We start from the raw sequence: 20,523 nt of genomic DNA, 5'->3' as shown, positions 1-20,523 counted from the left end.
CACCCCCGGCGCCCAAGGAGCCCGAAGGACCGAAAAATCACCGTTCCAAAGGGAGTCCTCACCCCTGTGCTTCCACCAGCTCACAGCCTCGGATCACTGCTGCCCCTCCCCCTGTACCCCCGCTCCCATCTCTCTCTGCCCCATATCCCTCTGTCCTGTAACCCTCCATGCCTGTATTCCCCTTCTCACCTGTATCCCTGCGCCCCCAGCTCTGCCCCAATATGCTCTATCGGTTTTGATCCTAGCGTTTCTCCTCCCTCCCCACCAGCTACTCAGTGTTAATGGTCGTATTCTCAGTGCCCTTGGGAAGCCAAGCCGGGAGCTTGGGGATGGCCCCGTTTGGTATGTCCCAGCACTCTCCCTGCACCCTGGATGCTCTGTTCTGCGCCCTCCTCCCTGGGCCCCTGCAGCCTCTTGGCTGGGTTCGGTGCTCCTCATCCTTTGGGAAGATCTACCCACTCGTGCACTTTCTCCCCTGGGTTCCCACCTCTCTGGCCAGTGACCGCTAGGAGCCGAGCCCGGGGGGTGGCTTTTCTCTTCCGGTTTCCACTTCTTTCCGTCAGACCAGTGCCAGAGTGGCTCCTTCTAACCTAGACCACTGGCCTCCCTGGGGGTCGGAGTTCGGACCCTTCTGTGCACGGACTGAGGCCCACCTTTCTGCTCCCCATAGCAGCAACCTGCCTGAGGGCAGTCACCATTCCCCGGCCATGGAGAACTATGCGTCGGTGGCAGCGGACCCTGATAAGTAGTGCAGATCCCACGCACGTGCCCCCTGTGTGGGAGTGGCCACGTCTCCCTTTCTGAGCTGGCGGGGGAAGCCGGCAGGCCCGGTCACAGCAAAAAACAGTACCCAGCTGTATCTGTGCTGGCTGGAGTTAGCCCCAGGTTATCAGGCCGCATGGGGGGGAGGGGGGGGGCGCGTCAATATTGATAGTAGATAACGTTCCGCCAACATGGCTGGCCTTGCTCCCAATCCTCCGGGAGGAAGTCCCTCCTTGGGAACGAGGCGGAGGGGCTGGCCAGGAGCTAGGGTGACTCATACAGAGATTCCTCTGCCATTTGCCCAGGGCCATGGGAATCAAGGTGCAGTTGGGTCCATTCAGGCTGAGCCACAGGCGGGGAAAACCTGGAGGTGCAGGGAGTCCAGGGTCATGCTTTGAGCTGGGCCTTGTTCAGATGCTGGGGGCTGGTCCCAAGCCCTGCTCTGGACATGGCAGGGGGGAGAAAAGGGGGCTTTGGTGGCAGGTGTCAAGGGCGAGAGCAGACAAGTGAAAGAGCCACAATAAGGAAAGAGCTGGGCTTGTCCCTGTCCCTTCCTGTCAGCCCAAAGGGGCTTCCGCTCTCTGCAGTGTAGGCTGCCAGGACCTGTTGATGGGGCTGTGCACAGGTCTGGAAAGTCGGGGGTGGGAGGGGAGTATGTTTCTATCTCCGACTGCCTAGATGCCGACTGTCCTTCCAAACCCATCTCTGTGCGCTCCACCGTGCTGCAAGCACTGAACTCAACACACCAGAGACCCCCAAAGCCAGGACTGCCTGGGGTGCTACCAACCCGCATAGCACCAAAGAGCCCTATGGGGGAGACAGATGTGACCCACTCGGTGCAGAGCTCTGTCCCCTTCAGTGGCGGCTAGGCCACATACAAAGCCTGCTGTCGGCAGGGCTAACAGAGGTGGGGGTTTCAGCTCAGGCAGTAGAGACAGGTATTAAGATCCCCAGATTCACCTCCTGCTGCTGCTAACCCAGCCAGGGGTGTGGTGTTGCCGTGTTAGAAGGATCCCAGGTTTTGCTAAGAGAACGGATCTATCTCTGTTGTAAATACCTGAGAGGCCAGTCGAACTGTGATGTGTTTTATACAAGTAATAAATGTTATTTTTTCATATCCTTGCTTTTATTTTGTACAAAAAAGAGAAAAATAACCCAAATTAGCACCAAGCCCTGTAAGAAGACAGATTTATCTCTATTTATATCTACTCCAAAATCTACTCACTACAAATAAATCTCGTCTACTTCACACCTGGCTGCTCTGCTTTCCTTACGGCGATATGGTGGGGAGATGGGTCGGGGGAATTTGGGATCCAGCCGCCTTCCCGCATTGGCGCTGACTTCTGATCTGCATGCAGCGTCAAACTCCGTGGGAAATTCCACGTAGGCCACAGCCAGGGAAGGGTTAAGCTGAAGGAGGGCTGGATCAAGGGAAAGGGGCCTGGAGGTGCGATCAGGACCAGGGCCGGCTCTGGCTTTTTTGCCGCCCTAGGCAAAAAAGCCACCGGCCGCCCCCCCATTGCGGCAGGGGAGGGCGCCGAGCCCGGCCGCGGGCCCGCAGTCCCCGACCGGCCGGAGCGCCGGGGGGAGGGCGGAGAGCCCCCGGCGGCCAGAGCGCCGGGAGGAGGGCGGCGAGCCCGGCCGGGGCTCTCCGCTCTCCCCGGCGGCCAGAGCGCCGGGGGGAGGGCGGCAAGCCCAGTCGCGGCCCCGCTCTCGGGCCGGAGCGCCCCGCCGCGCCGCCCCCCTCCAGGCGCCACCCCAAGCACACGCTTGGTGGGCTGGTGCCTGGAGCCGGCCCTGGCCAGGACTCCTGGGTTCTATGCTTGGCTCTCGGGATGACCTTGGGCAAAGTCACCCCCAGATAGGGCTGGAACTTGAGACCCAGGTTAAATTCCCAGCTCTGCCCCAGACTCCTTGTGACCCTGGGCAAATCACCTCATCTCTCTGGGCCTCCGTTCCCCAATCTGTCCCATGGGGATGATGCTTTTCCTACCTCGCAGAGCAGGGGTTGCGAGGCTGAATCTATGGATGTCCGAGAGGGGCTCAGGTATGTTCAGCTCTCACTGCGCCCATTCGTTGCCATGCTCACTAACCGACTCCCTGCAGTTGCCTGCCAGCAGAAGGGCGGCTGTTCCCATGGGACCAACACAACCCTGGTCTGTCACCCTGAGAAGCTCAGGAATCAGCCCCCTGCAGCGTTTCAGGCTGGTTCATGGCAATGCAAAACCAAGGAGGTTTGCAATGGCCTGAAGAGGGCTCTTTGCACCGGCTTGGCACGGCTCGGCCGAGAACCTTCCAGGTATTTTATCCGGAAGAACAGAAATCCACCCTCCCATCCCACCAAAGCACCCTGCTCCCACCTCACACAGTGCTGCCATTGTGCTAACTAACTGCCCTGCCTCTGACCCAGACCGTGACCTTCCTGCACAGTGCTCACTTGGACAAGGGCCCAAATGCAAGGCATGCTGGGTAAGAGGTTTTTGCCTGCCGCCTTAGTCCAAGTGGCGCTTTTTGTGCATCACGTGTGGTGGCAGCCAGACGAGATTAGCCAGGAATCATCGTGCAAATCCATCCTGAGATTAACAAGGCCCAGAAGATTACGGTCTTGGGTGCTGGCCAGTTAGGAGCCAGGCCATCCTTTATTAGGGGTGGAAGGAAGGTCGGAGCAGGATGTGAAGACAGATCTGGGAGCTGCCAAGACCCCTTGAGAACTTCCAGCCTGAAAGCAACACTCTGAGTTCTCCTTCGGCAGGAGGATTTTGAGGGACCCCTGCTGCGCCTGCCCAGCTCATCCAGACCAGACCTCCCCGGTGCCCCGCTTTTCCTGGGAACGGCATGGCTCCCAAGACGGTGCTGATAACGGGCTGCTCCTCCGGCATTGGCTTGGCCTTGGCTGTGAAAATGGCCCGGGACAAACAGAAGCGGTTCAAAGGTGAGCGCTTCCCACATGTGCCCGGGGTGTCGGGCACACGGGCATGAATGCCCAGGTTGTGCCCGGACAGAGCTGGTACGGCTGGGATCATGGGAGACCCACGACTCCCCTGCAGCTGGGAGGGGCTGCGCCTTCCCACCCCCACGCCCAGAACGGCAGAGTCCATCTCCCTGCCCCATGCCGCCAAGCCTTGAGCACTGCAGCAGGATGGGGAAAGAAGAGCTGACCAGCTCCCTCGCCTGTCCTGGGGCCTTTCTGTGCCGGCATGCAGCCGGGCTATGGGTGCATTTGGTACCCGGCCTATTGGACACAGCCGGAAAGGGGTGAGGAACTAGGAACATGTTGCAGGAGTGGCGGGGCACAGGAGAAGTCTTTAAACATGAGGTGGTAAAATAAATAGTTTGCTCCAAAGGGAAAGAACTGGAGAGGGTGATGGGTCCTTCCCCTGCCCCTCTGCTCTGGGGCAGGGGCCCCAGCTTGGAACGCAAGTGGGACAACACAAGGGAGTGGGAGTAGCTGCCTTCCTCCTACCTGCTCCCCTCCCAGGATGGTTTGGGCACCTTAAATGTGATCCAGTGGCCGGGATCCCAGTAAGGGGAGGGGGAGAATCTGACCCAGTGGCCTGCATCTGAGTTAGCGTGACTGCCATCTTCCTTTAGGACATGGAGGGGGAGGCTAACCCCGACTAGCTGGTCCATCTCCCCAGGTCAATACAGGTCCGAAGGCCTTTTCAGGAGGGAATGGCTGCATGGCCTGCAGCAGCCTTGGGCAAGAATGTGCTTGGGGCAATGAGACACAAGCCAAGTCTGGAGTCCCCTCCCTCCATCTGGGCCCATGATGCCAGAACACCTACTAGGAGCAGCATGGCCCTTGATGGCCCATGAGGCCCCGCATTGAGCCGAGGGTACCACACCTCCTTTGAACTCCCTGCAGCCTCTGGGGTACATGGCCCTGGGATTTGCCTTCGCGGGCTGCTCCCCAGGACCAACCCCTGCTGCAGTGAGAATAGCAGGAGAAGCTCGTCGTGTATCGCAGCCCCCTCTACACCCGCCCTCCCCGCCCCCAGCCCTGCAGCATCACCGGGGTCTGTCCAGCTTCAGCACACCCCAGTGCCTGCAACCGGGCTGCTCTGTGTTACAGTCATTGCCACCATGAGGAACCTGGGCAAGAGGGGGTGCCTGGAAGTGGCCGCCGGCGTCACCCTCAACAAGACCCTGGAGATCAGGCAGTTGGACGTGTGCGACGAGCGATCCATCATCAGCTGCATCAACAGCATCCCTAACCGGCACGTCGATATACTGAGTGAGGTCCCCTGCTTGCCTCTGCCCAAGCCCCTGCTGCTGCCCCCTGCATGGGGCTCCCACCACATTCCTCCCACCACATTCCTTCCCCTTATCACCTGTGCTTATCTGCTCTTCCCATATATATCTGTGCTCCCCATGCCCCTACAAGACCTGACCTCCCCTACACAGATCTACCTAAAAAGGGGAACAAAGAGGACCTAGGGAATTACGGACCAGACAGCCTAACTTCGATACCTGGAAAGATACTGGAACAAATTATTAAACAATCAATTTGGGAGCACCTAGAGCAGTGGTTTGTGGTCCACGGACCCCTGGGGGTGCGCAGACTATGTCTAAGATTTCCAAAAGGATCCACACCTCCATTTTAAATTGTTTAGGGATCCGCAAATGAAAAAAGGTTGATAACCCCTGCCTAGAGCAGTGCTTCTCAAACTATTGTACTGGTGACCCCTTTCACATAGCAAACCTCTAAGTGTGACCCCCCCTTATAAATTAAAAACACTTGTTTATATATTTAACACCATTATAAATGCTGGAGGCAAAGCGGGGTTTGGGGTGGAGGCTGACAGCTCACAACCCCCCATGTAATAACCTCATGACCCCCTGAGGGGTCCCAACCCCCAGTTTGAGAACCCCTGGCCTAGAGGTTAATAGGTTTATAAGCAATAGCCAGCATGGATTTGTCAAAAATAAATCATGCCAAACCAACCCAATTTCCTTCTTTGACAGGGCTACTGACCTAGTGGATAGGGAAGAAGCAGTAGATGTGAAATATCTTGATTTTAGTCAGGCTTTTGACACAGTCCCACATGACAGTCTCATAAGCAAACTAGGGAAATGTGGTCTAGATGAAATTACTATAAGGTGGGTGCATAACTGGTTAAAAGATCATACTCAAAAAGTAGTTATCAGTGGTTTGCTGTGGAACTGGGAGGGTGTATCTAATGGGGTCTCGCATGGCCAGTCCTGGGTTTGCTACTATATTCAATATTTTCATTAATGACTTGGATAATGGAGTGGGGAGTAGGCTTATAAAATTTGCAGGCAACACCAAGCTGGAAGGGCTTGCTAGCACTTTGGAGGGCAGGATTAGAATTCAAAGTGACTTTGATAAATTGGAGAACTGGTCTAAAATCAAATAAGATGAAATTCAATTAAAATAAGTGCAAAGTACTACACTGAGGAAGGTAAAATCAAATGCACAGCTACAAAATGGGGAATAACTGGCTAGGCGGTAGCTCCGCTGAAAGGCATCTGGGGTTCTAGTGAATCACAAATGGAACATGAGTCAACAGTGTGATGCAGCTGTGAAAATGGCTAATATGATCCCATTAACAGGAGTGTCACATGTGAGACAGGGTAGATAATCATCCCACTCTGCTCAGCACCGGTGAGGCCTCAGTATCAGTCCTGTGGCCAATTCTGGGCACCACGCTTCAGGAAATAAGCAGACAAATTGAAGAGAGTCCAGAGGAGAGCAACAACAATGTTCAGAGGCCTGTGAGGAAAGGTTAAAAAACTGGGCATGTTTAGTCTAGAGAAAAGAAAACCGAGGGGAGGACCTGAGAACAGTCTGCAAAGGGCTGTTAGAAAGATGGGGATCAATTGTTTTCCGTGTCCACTGAAGGTGGGACAAGAAGTAATGGGCTTAACCTGCAGCAAAGGGGATTTAGGTGAGATATTAGGGGAAAATTTCTAACCATAAGGGTAGTTATGCTGTGGAACAGGCGTCCAAGGGAGGTTGAGGAACCCCCATTATTGGAGGTTTTTAAGAACAGTTTGGAGAAACGCCTGTCAGGGATGGTGTAGGTTCACTTGGTCACTGTCTCGGCACAGGGGGCTGGACTTCATGACTGCCCTTCCAGCCCTACATGTCTGTGATTTATGAGCTTCCCCTCTGCATATTCATTCTCACTCTCACCCTTATATGCCATCCCCTATATATGTGTGTGTGTCCTCTTCTGGGCCCCTGGACTTCTCTGCATGTCCTTTTCTCCCCTATAGATGTCTGCTGTCCCCATGCACATCTCTTCTTTCCCTGTGCCCTATGCATGTCTGCCCTCCCCACTTCCGCTGCGCATCGTACAGGACCGTGACCTTTAACTCCGCTGGTGGGGGAAGATGCTAGCAGCACTCTCAGCCCTCGAACTGGGTCAGAGGCTGCCGGCAGTTTGGCTGGAACTGAGTCACGTCTTTAATCACAGGAGCCCTTGACCCATTTGCTGCTCCCGGCTTGCACAGATCACACCAAGGCTGATCTGTGAAAGTTATGTAGGTCAGCGACCCACGTGCCCGGGCCCCCTCTCCTGGGATTACGGAGCAATGTGGAGCTGGCACCCCTGGAGCTTGAGATTGGCTCTCCTGCTTCCCGAGAGCCATGTTGAACGCCGCTGCCCAGCTGCAGCCTGAGGCTCAAACAGAGCCTCTTGGGCGGCTCTTGTGCTGCCCAGCCAGGGCTGTGGCTCACGCCCTCAGCAGGGCGAGGGAGTGGAGACACAGCAGGAGCCAGGGTCTAATGTGGAAGCGGTTGCAGCTCATCTCAGTCACACCCACCTGGCCCATTAACTACAATGCCACTGGCCCAGTCAGAGCTGGCCTGGGAGCCGGATTGGGCCAGGTTCACACAGGGATTCTCCAGCCCGAGGAGCAGGCCTGGTTGTACACTCCAGATTGTGCTGCTTGCTAGACCCATGGGGAAGCCAGTCTGCAATTATTCAGCACTGGGAAGGCAGGCATGTTAAAAGCCTGTAGCCCGTCCAGACTCACAAACAGAAAGATCTCTAGGGATGCAACCAGAATGTTGCTAACTAAGGAAGGGGCCCAGGTTACCTGCCTGGCCTTGAGGGAGGGCCAGCTGGGGTCAAATTTGAGTGAGTGGCACTGCGTCCTGGCTCGCTGGGTCGCAAAGCCACTCTCTTAAATTTGGCCAGGACGGCCCTCCAGCTTCTGGTCAGTGGCCATAGAAGTGGAGGCCTGACTCCCCTTCCTTGTTGCACCCCTACCCCAAGGGGCTTGTCAGTTGTTATGCGGGCCTGTAACCAGAGACTCACACCAACAGTGTGTCCAACTCTCGCAATCAGGAGTCTTACCACGTGTTTTCTTAAAGCCCCATCTCCCGGATTCACAGGATTAGATGAGCATCTCGGCTTTCAAAGTAAGGTCCCAGCCCTCATGGCCACTGAGCACAGCATGAACCCGAAAGGCTCAAAAACCCTGAAGAGGAAGAACCTAGAATTGATTTTTATTTTTAAAAACCCTCCTGATTTCGTGGGGCTTTATTTGTGATATTGTGCACTTGAGTTGGCAAAGCTGCACCAACGCGCCTGAAAGCAGGTGTCAGGCAATGAAATCCTAAGCTAAACCAAAATAACCCACTGAAACTGAGATCAGAGCAGCCACACAGGGGTTCGCACCAGTGCAAGCCTGTGTGCAGACATGGCCTGAGACTACACGTGGGCATCTAACGGTCAAGCCCGTGCAAACCAAGCTAACTCAATGCAAGAGGGCCCCGTGGCGATGCTACACTGCTTGTCCATATCTTGCAGTTAACAATGCTGGGGTGGGGATGATTGGACCCATCGAATGCCAGACCATCGAGGAGATGAAGGGTGTGATGGAGACCAACTTCTTTGGTGTGGTGAGGATGATCAAAGAGGTGCTGCCCGATATGAAGAGGAGACGGAGCGGGCACATTGTGGTGATCAGCAGTGTCATGGGCCTGCAAGGTAGGTGAAGGCCAGGAGAACATCCCTCTACATCTATGCAAAGCTGGCTGTGAGCTGGTGTTGCCTCCCCCAGCTGCAAACCTCGGGCAGGCGTGGAATTTGCCCCCCCCCCCCCGATGTGGCCCCATTGGCCTGACTGCAGCTGCCCCCCGCCGCCCTGCCCAAATACAGAAGTCAAACTACACCTATGTCTTCAGCCCTAATGGTAGCAAGTTTATGGATTTAGTAGTGGAGTTCCCGGTTCAATTCCTGGTGTGTCATCCAAGATGGCAGCCATCACATAAGGATGCCAGTTTCTGGCTCTGGATAAGTATGTGTCTGTCTATCACTAAAAAGGATCTGATTTTTCCAGCTGTACTGTGGAGTTGTAATCTTCTATTTGATACATTACAGTTGTAAAGCGTTAATGTTGTTAAAGTTTTTGGAGCAGAGATCCAGTCTCCCTGCACTCATGCCTCCTGTTTCACCACAGTGTGAGACTCACTAGCCTAAGTGCCACTTATGAGTTACATTTGTGCTATTTCATGTTTTTTCTCAAAGCCCCAACTCCTGGAGTCAGGTGATTAGGTGAAAAATCTCATAGACTGTGCTAGGTGCTGTACAGATACAGAGCAGAAAGTCAGTCCCTGCCCCAAGGAACTTACCATTTAAATTACTCACTTTTAAGATCTCGTCTGCCCCAAACTAGCGTTAAATTAATCCACCGCATTAGGTGGTAGAACCAGAAAAAGGGATTTTTCTGAGAAGGCTGAGGGCTTGATGATGATGGGGTGGAAAGAAGTTTCTGTAGGTGACAGGCTCAGTTCCAGTTGTGTTGATCATTTAATACTGCTGAGATTTCAGTGTAGCATTAACACAGGACAGGTGGCCTAGCCTCTTGGACAGGCATCTTTCTGGTTATTATTTAAATCAACATAAATACATCCATCGAATCAGTCATTTTCAGGGTGGGGAATGGGTAGACCTGACATGGGAAGCTGGACGGATCAGGGATCCAAGCCCTTTGTTAGTGACTGGCTCCTCGTAAACAAGGAAGGGTGGAAGGAGGAATTCTGGGGAGGGAAAGGCCCATTGAGAGAGGCTACCTTAAATGGAAAGGTCAGTCTGTAGGTTGGGATCATCTCCCGCTTGTCCCCCCACCAGAAGATGAAAGGTGTTTGGAACCTGGTGCCAAACAGACAGCAAGCTATTTGGTGGGCAGGGGGGGCCCACTCACGCCTCCGGAGCGAGAGCACCTGACGGCAGGGTCCCACGCAGGGACGTCACAGATGGTATTTGCTGATACAGTCGGAACTCCTGGCCCGTCACCCAGCAACACCAGCACACCTGCGGGAGCCAGGGCTCAGCTCCGTGACATCAAAAGGATGAGAGGCACAGCCTCCCCTCAGCCTGTGGTTTGTGAGGATTTGACTAACTCTCTCTGCTCCGAGGGGGCAGGCCAGGGGGAAAAGGTTTTATCGTGGGCTGCAGCCCTCACACTCTCCGTCACCTAGTGCTGAGGCCGGCAGGCTAACATGGCCCCTTTACCCAGAGCAGAGGTCACAAGAAGGCAACTACTGCCAAGCCCCGAGAGCAGGCCAAAAGTCAGGCCCCTACACATCTCAGGCCAGAGCCTCAGCTGGTGTACATGGGTACCGACAACGACGCCGATTTGCACCAGCTGGGGACCTGGCTGCTTTAGCTTTGGCTTGTAGAGAAAGTGGATTTTGTTTACGTGATAGTAACAGGGACAGCCGCCTCCTGAGTGCCCCCTCAAGACCTGGGGGGTCTCTGTTGCACTCTGCCTCAGTTTCCCCTCCTGGAGTCCTCCATAACTCCCAAAAGGCATCTCGCTGTTCCATAATCTCTCTCCTCAGGGTCTGCTTTTATTGGCACAAAGCTCAAAATAAACACACACAAAACAGCTCCCCCCCCGCCAGATTTATAAGTTGGATGCGGCCCCTACTCCCTGAGGTACTGTCTCAAAACTCCCCTGGTGTTTCGGGGTGCCTGCTGCAGGAGCCTTTGTCATTCTCTGAAACCTCTCTACAGCTTTCTCTGCCTTTGGCTTCAAGGCCCAAGCTCCTTTCTCCCCCCCCCGGGTCTCAGAGAAGAGCCACCTGCTCACTGCTGCTCGGCTACAGCTTCCTTCCTGTTGCTTCTCCCTCTCTGGCTCTTTATACAGACCAGCTGCCTCGCTCAGGCCCCGTCAGGAGGCTGTTCATGAGGCACAGGTGGGCTGGACCTGGTTCCATTTACAGGGCCCAGTCCACCTGTGACTCTGATCTACAGCAGCCACCACTGACCTGGCGGATAAGCACAGGGCTGGGAATCAGGGCTCCTCCTGGATTCTGTTCCTAGGCCTGCGACCGAGCTGCTGGGTGACCTTGGGCCAGTCACGGCGTCGCTCTGTGCCTCAGTTTCCCCTCCCATCTTTTGTCTGTCTTTCATATGCAAGCTTTTTGGAGCAGGGACTATCTCTTACTAGGTGTATGTGCACGACGGAGCCTTGATCTCAGTCACGGTGTCTACACATCCCCGGAACACCAATAAATTAATAACAGTGAAAAGGTAGGTACCTGGGCGATTTCAAGGCTATAGGCGTTGCTGTCCTATATCAGACTCTAGGTCCATCTAGCCCAGTCGTACGTCCCCACCAATGATCAGTGACAGCTGCTTCAGGCAAAGGGTGCAAAATCCCCCAATGATGGACAGGTCTGGAATAAGACCAGAGCATAGCGATGGGGCACAGCTGTTTATTGCAGGCAGCATCTTGGCCTGGAGCAGGGTAACCCCGCTCAGTACCGCTGTCATGTGACTGGAGCCAGTATCCACTGACTCCAGTATCCCCTGTTACAGACCCCCTGAGACTTTCCATGCTCCCGTTGCCATGGCAAGTCCATTTCTGCTTTAATTTGCAGCTTTCCATGTGTTACGTGCTCCGCTGAGTTAGCTGATTGCGGGGTTGGCTTGTTTTGGTTGGGTTTTTTTTTTTTCAGCTGTGGTGAGGCACTTTGTGGGTTTACAGTAAAGTCTGGGGGATAAAAATAACCATCCCGTATGAAGTACAAGTGTCAGGAAGCACTTCCTTATCGGCCTGATGCAAATCTAATTACAGAGGAGAATTATGCAGAGTCCACATGTGTTATCCTGCCTGTGACCTCTCTCTTCTTGGGACTTTACACACTGAATAAAGTCCAGTAAGGGCTTCTACTGGCTACACAAAAAGCTACACGCCCAAAAAAGACTCCTGACCAGCAGTGCCAATTCAGACATTTCTTGGGGGGGAAGGGGGCAGAATTCTGGTCTACCGGCTGGGGCCCTGTTCCAGTCCCCGCTCATCCCCTCCTACCTCCCCACTCAGGGACATGGGTCTCTCTCAATCAGGGAGTCTCCCCTCTCTCTGACCCACCCAGTTCATGAGCCGGTGCTGCCAGCCTTAGCATTCTCAGCAGACTTCCCTGCACCCTGCGGTACAGGGACAGGTTCACTATGTGCCAGGTCACGGCATCATTTGACCCATCCCTCACTCTGTGTTGTGACCACGCAGCCAGAGCGACGATCCGGACTGCTCCAGCAGCAGCCAGACTGATTTAGTACGGGACCACTGCTTAAAAGTGGTCAGGTTGTGGCCCTCCCCCAGCTCCATGGCCTATGGAACTTCGAGCAAGTGCAAAAGCCTTGGTGGGGGGGGGGTGTTTTTCTGCCCCCCCCAACCCAACCCACCCCACTCCCCAGCTACCTCCTGCACCACTGATCCTGACATCTTGATTGGTAACATTGTAATGAAATCGCTGGTATGCAGGTGTCACCACTATTCCCAGATGGAGGGATTCAGATCTGTTTGCTATGTGCCATAGGCCCCATACTGCCAGGAGGTAATGGAGAGTGCCCGTTAGCTCAGATGATGGGGAACTAAGGTTTTTGGAGCAGGATGGCGTCAGTTCTGGCCCTGTTGCTGTGACGTTCTGACTGGCCACGCTGTGCAGCGTAGTGACCGATGTGTGGAGGCTCAGCATAAGAACGGAGACAGATCAGGGAACTGTCACAATATTTAATGTGAGGCTTTCTCAGCGTTGGGTCAGATTTATCCCTCTTTCACAGGCTGGGAAGCTGGGGCACAGAGCTGCCGAGCGTCTCATTCCCTGGGCTGCATTGTAATTCAGGAGCAGAACCCAGGTTTCCCTAGTCCCAGTCTCGTGCTCCAACCACCAGACCACATGAGCCCCAGCACTTGGCTCCATGGACCCGAGTTGCAAGGGAATGAAAACGTCGGTGCTTGTCAGAGCAGGCTGATCAGGGCATTGCAGGCTGGTAATTAGCAGTTCTCAAGCTGCCCCTGAGGAGCTGAGAGAGCTGTATCTGCGCCGCACCCCAGTGGGTTCTGCCACCTGGGTCTAACTCACCAATCAACAAGCCTGCACTGTGCCGGGCATTCAGTCCGATCCCTGGCCGTCTGCAATTCAAAGCCACTACCCTGCTTTGCATGACTGGCCAATGGGTCATCCCAGACGGCTTCCCATCAATAGCTACACCTGGTGTAGCTACTATTACCTGGTGTACACTTTATCCCTCCAACCCCTGCCCACAACCAGCTACTCACCACGTCAGATCCAACTTGCAAGATACTCCTCTGTGGGCTCACGTAACTGACACACCCCCGCTATGGTTCAGCTCTGTTCTCACGCCTCTCATCACTCTCTTGTTTCCAGGCATTATGTTCAATGACATCTACACAGCCTCCAAGTTTGCCGTGGAAGGATTCTGCGAAAGCCTCGTCATACAGGCGCTGAAGTTCAACATCTTGTGAGTTACGGGAATCAGCTTTATGATGTTCCAGACACAGCCGGGGCTCCAAATTAACTGTGCTGGTTCGTTCTCTGTTCTGAGGGTCTTAGCTTAAAACACCACACAGGTGTGGGGGGACATCCCTGGGGCGCAGGTGGTGCGGGCTCTACAGGAACAGACAGCTGGGATTAGCCTTTGTAATCATTAATACCTTTAAACAGGAAACAGACCCTGGAATATCCCTGGGAACACAGCCCTGGAACTAACCGGAGACAACACGGTACCACTTTCAAATAGGAAACAGATCCCCTTTGGGGAATACACCCTTAGCATTCATTTGGCAAGCAACAGGGCTCCCGTGCACAGGTCTAAGGTCCTGTCTCGTGGGACATTCTTGACAAGTGCTCACAACCTGCAGCCAGCCTGCAGCTGCCACCCCCCTTTGCTCCATACTGTGGGTAAGAAATAATGACATTTTCATGCTAGCAGAAAGCTAGGTGAGGCAGCCGCCATCCAGCCAGAACCAAGCCCCAGGAATGCACGTTGGCCTATTCATTATTTTATCTTAAATCTACAAGTGCTTGAGATATTCTGAGTCCCCCACGGCTCAGTGTGTGAAATAACCCCTGGGCATTCGCAGGGGAACCTTGCTGCCCAAACTTCCGTGTAGGCTTTTCTCACGGGAGTATACTGAGGCCTTTGTTCTGGGCTTGTGCTGAGATTCCTTGTCTGTGCAGATCAGGTTGGCTAGGGTGAGTTTTCCTCGGGGGTGACTGCTGCTTGGCCCTTAAAATACTGGCCAGTCCCCAGAGAGGTGTCATTTGGGAGCTAGCTAATTTCCAGAGTTCATCAGAGGCCACTACAGGGCATGCTGGGTTTGGATTCTTAGGAGAAGCAAATCCCAACCCCCTTGCCTTAGCCTAGTCTCCGTCCTAGTATGATCTGACTCTGGCCTGTCTTGCAGGCTGGGAGTCACCAAGGGAAGGCAGGCCAGGGGCAGGCGCAAGGAAGAGGCAGGGCAGCAGAGTGGCCTGGGAGTGAGAGGCTGACCCCTCTCGTGCCTCATGCAGAGGTGAGGGGTAGCTTGGGGCCTGGGAGGGAACTTGTGCTCAGCTGGTGAGGCTATTCTAGCCCTACCATTGCTCCTGTCAGAACTCCTGCAACATGACCTGAGGGAGCAGAGAACCGGTCAGACACGAGCCCCAGAAAGCCCTAGTGGGATCGGTCTGGGTTCTAAAGGCCCAGAGCGTGGCCAGCTTTCCCGTAACTAGTTCTGCAGTGAAGTTGCCCAGGAGACTGTGTCGTGGCGATTGTCCTGGCCTGTTTTGACTCCTAACATCCGGTCAGTGCAAGACGAGGTGTCACGAGGCAACGTCGCTGAGGGAAGGAGCAACATCAGCGAATGAAGATGGGACGTCGCCGCATAGGGATGTGTTGCTCCCCCTCGTTAACACAGCATCACTGGGCACTGTCACGGTACCATGCCAATGCGGCATCATGATGTCAGAGGGTGTGGTTACCTAGGAGACATTAACACAGGCAGGTCTGGCCTCCAGGGATGACATGGTAGGAGGTGCTGAGGCAGAATGATACCTTAACGCTGGGAGATCAGACTAAAGAATCACAGTGGACTCTTCTGGTCTTAAAATCTCCAGACCCATTGCATGCTGAACAGGGCTGTTATGCTTGCCTGTGTTTCCAGCGTCAGCCTGATAGAGCCTGGCCCCGTGGTGACCGAGTTTGAGACAAAGGTCTATGAAGATGCAGAGAATGCAGATTACTCCACGACAGACCCTGAGACGGCAGACATGTTCACTAACCTCTACCTGAAGAACTCCAAGGCGATTTTCTCCAGCCTTGGGCAGACTCCCAATGACATAGCAGAGGTAAAAGGACTCGCGGGTGTGCCCCCAAACACAGAGAGGAATGCCCTCTATCCTTGTTCATACATGCCCTATGCATCGCCCACACAGCAGCAGGCATAGAATAATAGAATCATAGCACTGGAAGGGACCTCGAGAGGTCATCTAGTCCAGTCCCCTGCACTCTTGGCAGGACTAAGTATTAGCTAGACCATCCCTGACAGGTGTTTGTCCAACCCGATCTCCACGTTCCCTCCCTGCAGACAGGTGGTGCCAGGAGACAGCCCGAGCCCCTGCCCCAGCTGTATGATGAGATGCTAAGTCTTAACGTTGACACCAGGTAGCAGTACACCATAGCCGCAATCCATTCTGGGCTAGGGTGTCCCGATTTTACAGGGACAGTCCTGATATTTGGGACTTTTTTTAATATGGGCTCCTATTACCCCCACCCCCCGTCCTGATTTTTCACACTTGCTATCTGGTCACCCTATTCTGGGCAGGCAAGTGTGAGCTAAAGAGGGCTCCCTCAGCTTGCTCGGTCACTTGGAATAAGGAGGTCACTGTCACATGGACTGGAGCACCAGTGCCCTCCTGGAATGGATTCCGAGGGCCACAGTTCACCTGGCAGGTGGAACAATTTTTATAGTAGGGGTGCTGATGATGGAAACCATGTATTTGGTAAAAACAACAAGGAGTACTTGTGACACCTTAGAGACTAACACAATTATTTGGGCATAACCTTTCTTGGGCTTAAAACCTACTTCATCAGATGCATGGAGTGGAAAATACAGTAGGCAGATATAAATACACCGTACATGAAAAGATGGGAGTTGCCTTACCAAGTGGGAGGTCAGTACTAACGAGACAATTCAATTAAGGTGGAAGCGGGCTATTCTCAACAGTAGAATACCACGGGAGGAAAAATCACTTTTGTAATGGTAATGAGGCCAATGTAATCCGGGTGGCCCATTTCAAACAGTTGACAAGAAGGTGTGAGTAACAGTAGGGGGAAATTATCTTTTGTAGTGACTCATCCACTCCCAGTCTTTATTCAGGCCTAATTTGATGGTGTCCAGTTTGCAAATTAATTCCATTTCTGCAGTTTCTCGTTGGAGTCTGTTTTTTAAGTTTTGTTGTTGAAGAATTGCCACTTTTAAGTCTGTTATTGAGTGTCCAGGGAGATTGAAGTGTTCTCCGACTGTTTTTTGAATGTTATAATTCTTGATGTCTGATTTGTGTCCATTTATTCTTTTGCGTAGAGACTGTCTGCTTTGGCCAATGTACATGGCAGAGAGGCATTGCTGGCACATGATGGCATACATCACATTGGTAGATGTGCAGGTGAAGGAGCCCCTGATGGTGTGGCTGATGTGATTAGGTCCTATGATGGTGTCCATTGAATAGATATGCAGACAGAGTTGGCAACGGGGTTTGTTGCAGGGATAGGTTCCTGGGTTAGTGTTTTTGTTGTGTGGTGTGTGGTTGCTGGTGAGTATTTGCTTCAGGTTGGGGGGCTGTCTGTAAGCAAGGACTGGCCTGTCTCCCAAGGTCTGTGAGAGTGAGGGATCATCCTTCAGGATAGGCTGTAGATCCTTGATGATGCGCTGGAGAGGTTTTAGTTGGGGGCTGAAGGTGATGGCTAGTGGCGTTCTGTTACTTTATTTGTTGGGCCTGTCCTGTAGTAGGTGACTTCTGGGTACCCTTCTGGCTCTGTCAATCTGTTTCTTCACTTCACCAGGTAGGTATTGTAGTTTTAAGAATGCTTGATAGAGATCCTGTAGGAGTTTGTCTCTGTCTGAGGGATCGGAGCAAATGCGGTTGTATCTTAGAGCTTGGCTGTAGACAATGGATCGTGTGATGTGGTCTGGATGGAAGCTGGAGGCATATAGGTAAGTATAGCAGTCAGTAGGTTTCCGGTATAGGGTGGTGTTTATGTGACCATCACTTATTTGCACTGTAGTGTCCAGGAAGTGGATTTGGTGTTTGTTATTACTACTTCAAGCCAGGGGGTGCAGCAGCATCCCTAGTTCCAGCACCACTACTGGCAGGCAAATTATTGGTTCTGCCTTCCTCACGCTCACCTGCCATGAACATCTGGATTCTGCTGCCCAACAGCTGACAGGCACCAGTTGCTCTAGTTACTTCCTGTTTCTAAACCCAGTGACTGAAAGCTGCAAGTCCACTCTTCTCCCCTCTAGGCCAAGCTTCCCCAGAACCTCCTCACCAATCCCACTTAGCCTCCATTTAGCACTGCCACTATCTGGCCTCCTTTCCTTTTACACAAAGAACGTCATGTCCCGTTAGCTCATATTTCCTCCCTCTGTTTATATCTTCCGGCTCGTTCGCAAATTAATTAATCCCTCCCCCTCAACATTCACAAAATAATCCTCCCTAATCCCCACGTTATCCTGCCCCAAAGCCTCTTAGCATCTTTAAGCCATCAGGAGCCTGTTTAGATTGGCTCTCCCTCTCCACTAATCCCAGCGGGGCCAGCCTGGGTTTGTTTGGAAGGCACAAAGGGGGTCTCTGATTCCCTGCTACCAACATGCAAAGTCCAGTGGGTCTTCCCGGCCCTGGTCTGCACTTGGTCACACGGCCCTTCATGGCATCACCATGGGAGTAAGGCAGATTTAGGTTAGATATTAGGAAAATCTTTCTAACTCTCAAGGTAGTTAAGCTCTGGAATAGGCCTCCAAGGGAGGTTGTGGAATCCGTGCCACTGGAGGTTTTTAAGAACAAGTTAGGAAAATACCTGTCAGGGAGGGCCTAGATTTACTTGGTCCTGCCTCAGCACCGAGGGCTGGACCTGCTGGTCTCTTGAGGTCCCATCTGGCCTGACATTTCTAGGGTTCTGTGTGACTCACCCCAGGCACAGCAGCGGTCCAGGGAGCTGGGGGTGGGGTGGGGTCAGTTGGGAAGGGATTTAGTCTCCACAAGATGAGATTCATCAGTTTGAGGAGCTGTGTTTTGGGGTGGAACCCAGGATTTTTCCCCGGTAGGAACCCTGTCTGGGATGTCTCCCTTCGCCCACTCTCTTGCTTACTGGTGGATGTGTGTCAGGCACTGAGCTGATTCATGGTGCTGCCTCCTACCCCATGATTCACAAATCCTTAGACAACACTTCCTCCCCCGCCCTGTGGGAAGATGATGCATAGGAAACGGGGGGGTTCCCCCTGTCAGATGAGACCGCTGCTCCATCAAGTCAGGTACACTGTAAACATCTGCCACTTGTCTAGTGGTTAAAGTGTAGGAGTGGATGCTAGGACTCCTGGGTTCTGTTCCCAGCTCTGACACTGACCCTCTGGTGACCTGGGGTGAGTCACTTCCCTTCCCCAAGCCTCAGTTTCCCCCCAGCACAAAGGGGATTGTAACATATTGGACCCGTTTGGGTATTGGACATAGAGGCAACTGACGAACCCAAGAGATTCAGTCACAGAGCTTTATTGTGTCCTCTCTGAGATCCCACCACCTGCGGCACAACCAGAGTCCCAGGGGGGCATCGCTACCATCTCTCTTAAAAGCACAGCCCGCTGCAGGGCTATGGGTGCTGACCTACCTCCCAGGGCACGGTGAGGCTGATGTTCACAGGGAGCTCTGGGATGGAGCTGCAAAGCATGATGCTGGTAAAGTATTATGTTGCTCCCGGCTTAGCTAAGGGCATCACAGGACTCATGTGGGGCTGTCTCGGTTCCCTTGCAGCACACGCTGAGGGTGATCAGTGCCGCCAAGCCGCCCTTCCGCCACCAGACCAACCCCGTCTACACGCCCATGACGGCCCTGAAACACGCCGACCCCACTGGAGCCCTGATGACCGACACCTTCTACAAGATGGTCTTCAAGTACGACACGCTCATGCACATCAGCCTGAAGGCCATCAAGGTGATCCGATGGCAGGCCCGGAAGATGAGGCAGGGGGTGAAGATGCTTGGCTTCAGATAGGCCATGGGAACCAGGGTGGAGGGGTGGAGATTGGGCTCAGGTGCAGTAGGGCTGGAAAAAGGCTGGAGATACTCCATGAACAATGGGTTCAGTGTACATGTGCCCACTGAACCAGACACTAACCCAATATGGCTTCATTTTATAGGGTGCCCTTTGCACAAGCTGTACCCAAAAGAGCAGGGAGAAGGAGAAATGAAGAAGCATGGGCTATTGGCGGGGGGAAGAGGTTGTAGCTGACAGCTAGAGGCAGCCAGGGGAGAAGGCTTTTGATGCAACAGGGATGAGCTTCTGTGGGAGGGACAGCTGCTAGGAAAACAGAGGAGGGAGGGGAGCAAAGAGGGGGCAGGGTCTTGATTCTCCTCTCAGAATTGATTTACACCAGAGCCCACTGAGCTAATAGGACCCACTCCTGAAGGTACATTTGCAATCAGAGTCAGTAAGCAAGGCAGGGCCGGGAGATGGCCTTTGCTTGCTTGTTACCAGCCTAGGCTGGATTTGAACCTCTGATCTAGAGGCACAAGATTTTCCTTCTCCAACTAACGGCCCTGGGAACAGACTCGTACTCCCCCAAGTAATTTTAAATAGCAGCAAATAGTAAGAGGGGCTGCTGCTTTAAAGGCAGGAGGGAAGTGCTTTTATTCTTGCAGCTGGGTGTGATATAAAGCCAAGATCTGCCATGCAAGCTAGAGTCCTACTTGCCCACATCCAGTCCCCACCCCACTGCTGTCCCCCAGCCCGCCCATGAGCACCAACAGATGTGCCAAACTGAGAGCATGGCACTCAGTCATAATACTTGGCTTTTTGGGCCAGGTGCATAAGTGGAAGATGCATGATTGTTAAAAGAATCATAGGGAACTTGAGTGAATGATGCCCAATACCTGTGTAGCTGTAGGATTGCAGAAGTCCTTGCTCCGTCTCCCATCTCCAGCTTGATCTAAGTTACATGAACTTCCAGAGCCGCCTTTCAGGAAAACTTAACGAGACTTGGTGTCACCTCTTTGGAAGCCTTCCAGAAGGACTCCTCCAGTATGCATAAGAACATAAGAATGGCCACACTGGGTCAGACCAAAGGTCCATCTAGCCAGTGTCCTGTCTTCCGACAGTGGCCAATGTCAGGTGCCCCAGAGGGAATGAACAGAACAGGGAATCATCAAGTGATCCATCCCCTGTCGCCCATTCCCAGCTTCTGGCAAACAGAGGCTAAGGACACCATCCCTATCCATCTTGGCTAA

General features: G+C 53.4%; 1 protein-coding gene across 1 annotated transcript; it reads left to right on the top strand.

Moving 5' to 3' along the window:
- Nucleotides 1-3,597: 3,597 nt before the first annotated feature.
- On the top strand, nucleotides 3,598-19,291 carry LOC135894638 (retinol dehydrogenase 8-like). Its single transcript, XM_065422776.1, has 6 exons — nucleotides 3,598-3,694; nucleotides 4,835-4,996; nucleotides 8,544-8,723; nucleotides 13,415-13,508; nucleotides 15,193-15,376; nucleotides 19,052-19,291. Exons 1-6 carry the CDS (start codon nucleotides 3,598-3,600, stop codon nucleotides 19,289-19,291), a joined length of 957 nt encoding a protein of 318 aa, XP_065278848.1.
- Nucleotides 19,292-20,523: the final 1,232 nt, after the last annotated feature.

This window comes from Emys orbicularis, chromosome 25 (genome assembly GCF_028017835.1).
Source record: "Emys orbicularis isolate rEmyOrb1 chromosome 25, rEmyOrb1.hap1, whole genome shotgun sequence".
Classification (NCBI taxonomy): Eukaryota; Metazoa; Chordata; order Testudines; family Emydidae; genus Emys; species Emys orbicularis.
Note: the sequence above shows the minus strand (reverse complement) of the source record. Positions and strands in the feature narration are given on the sequence as shown.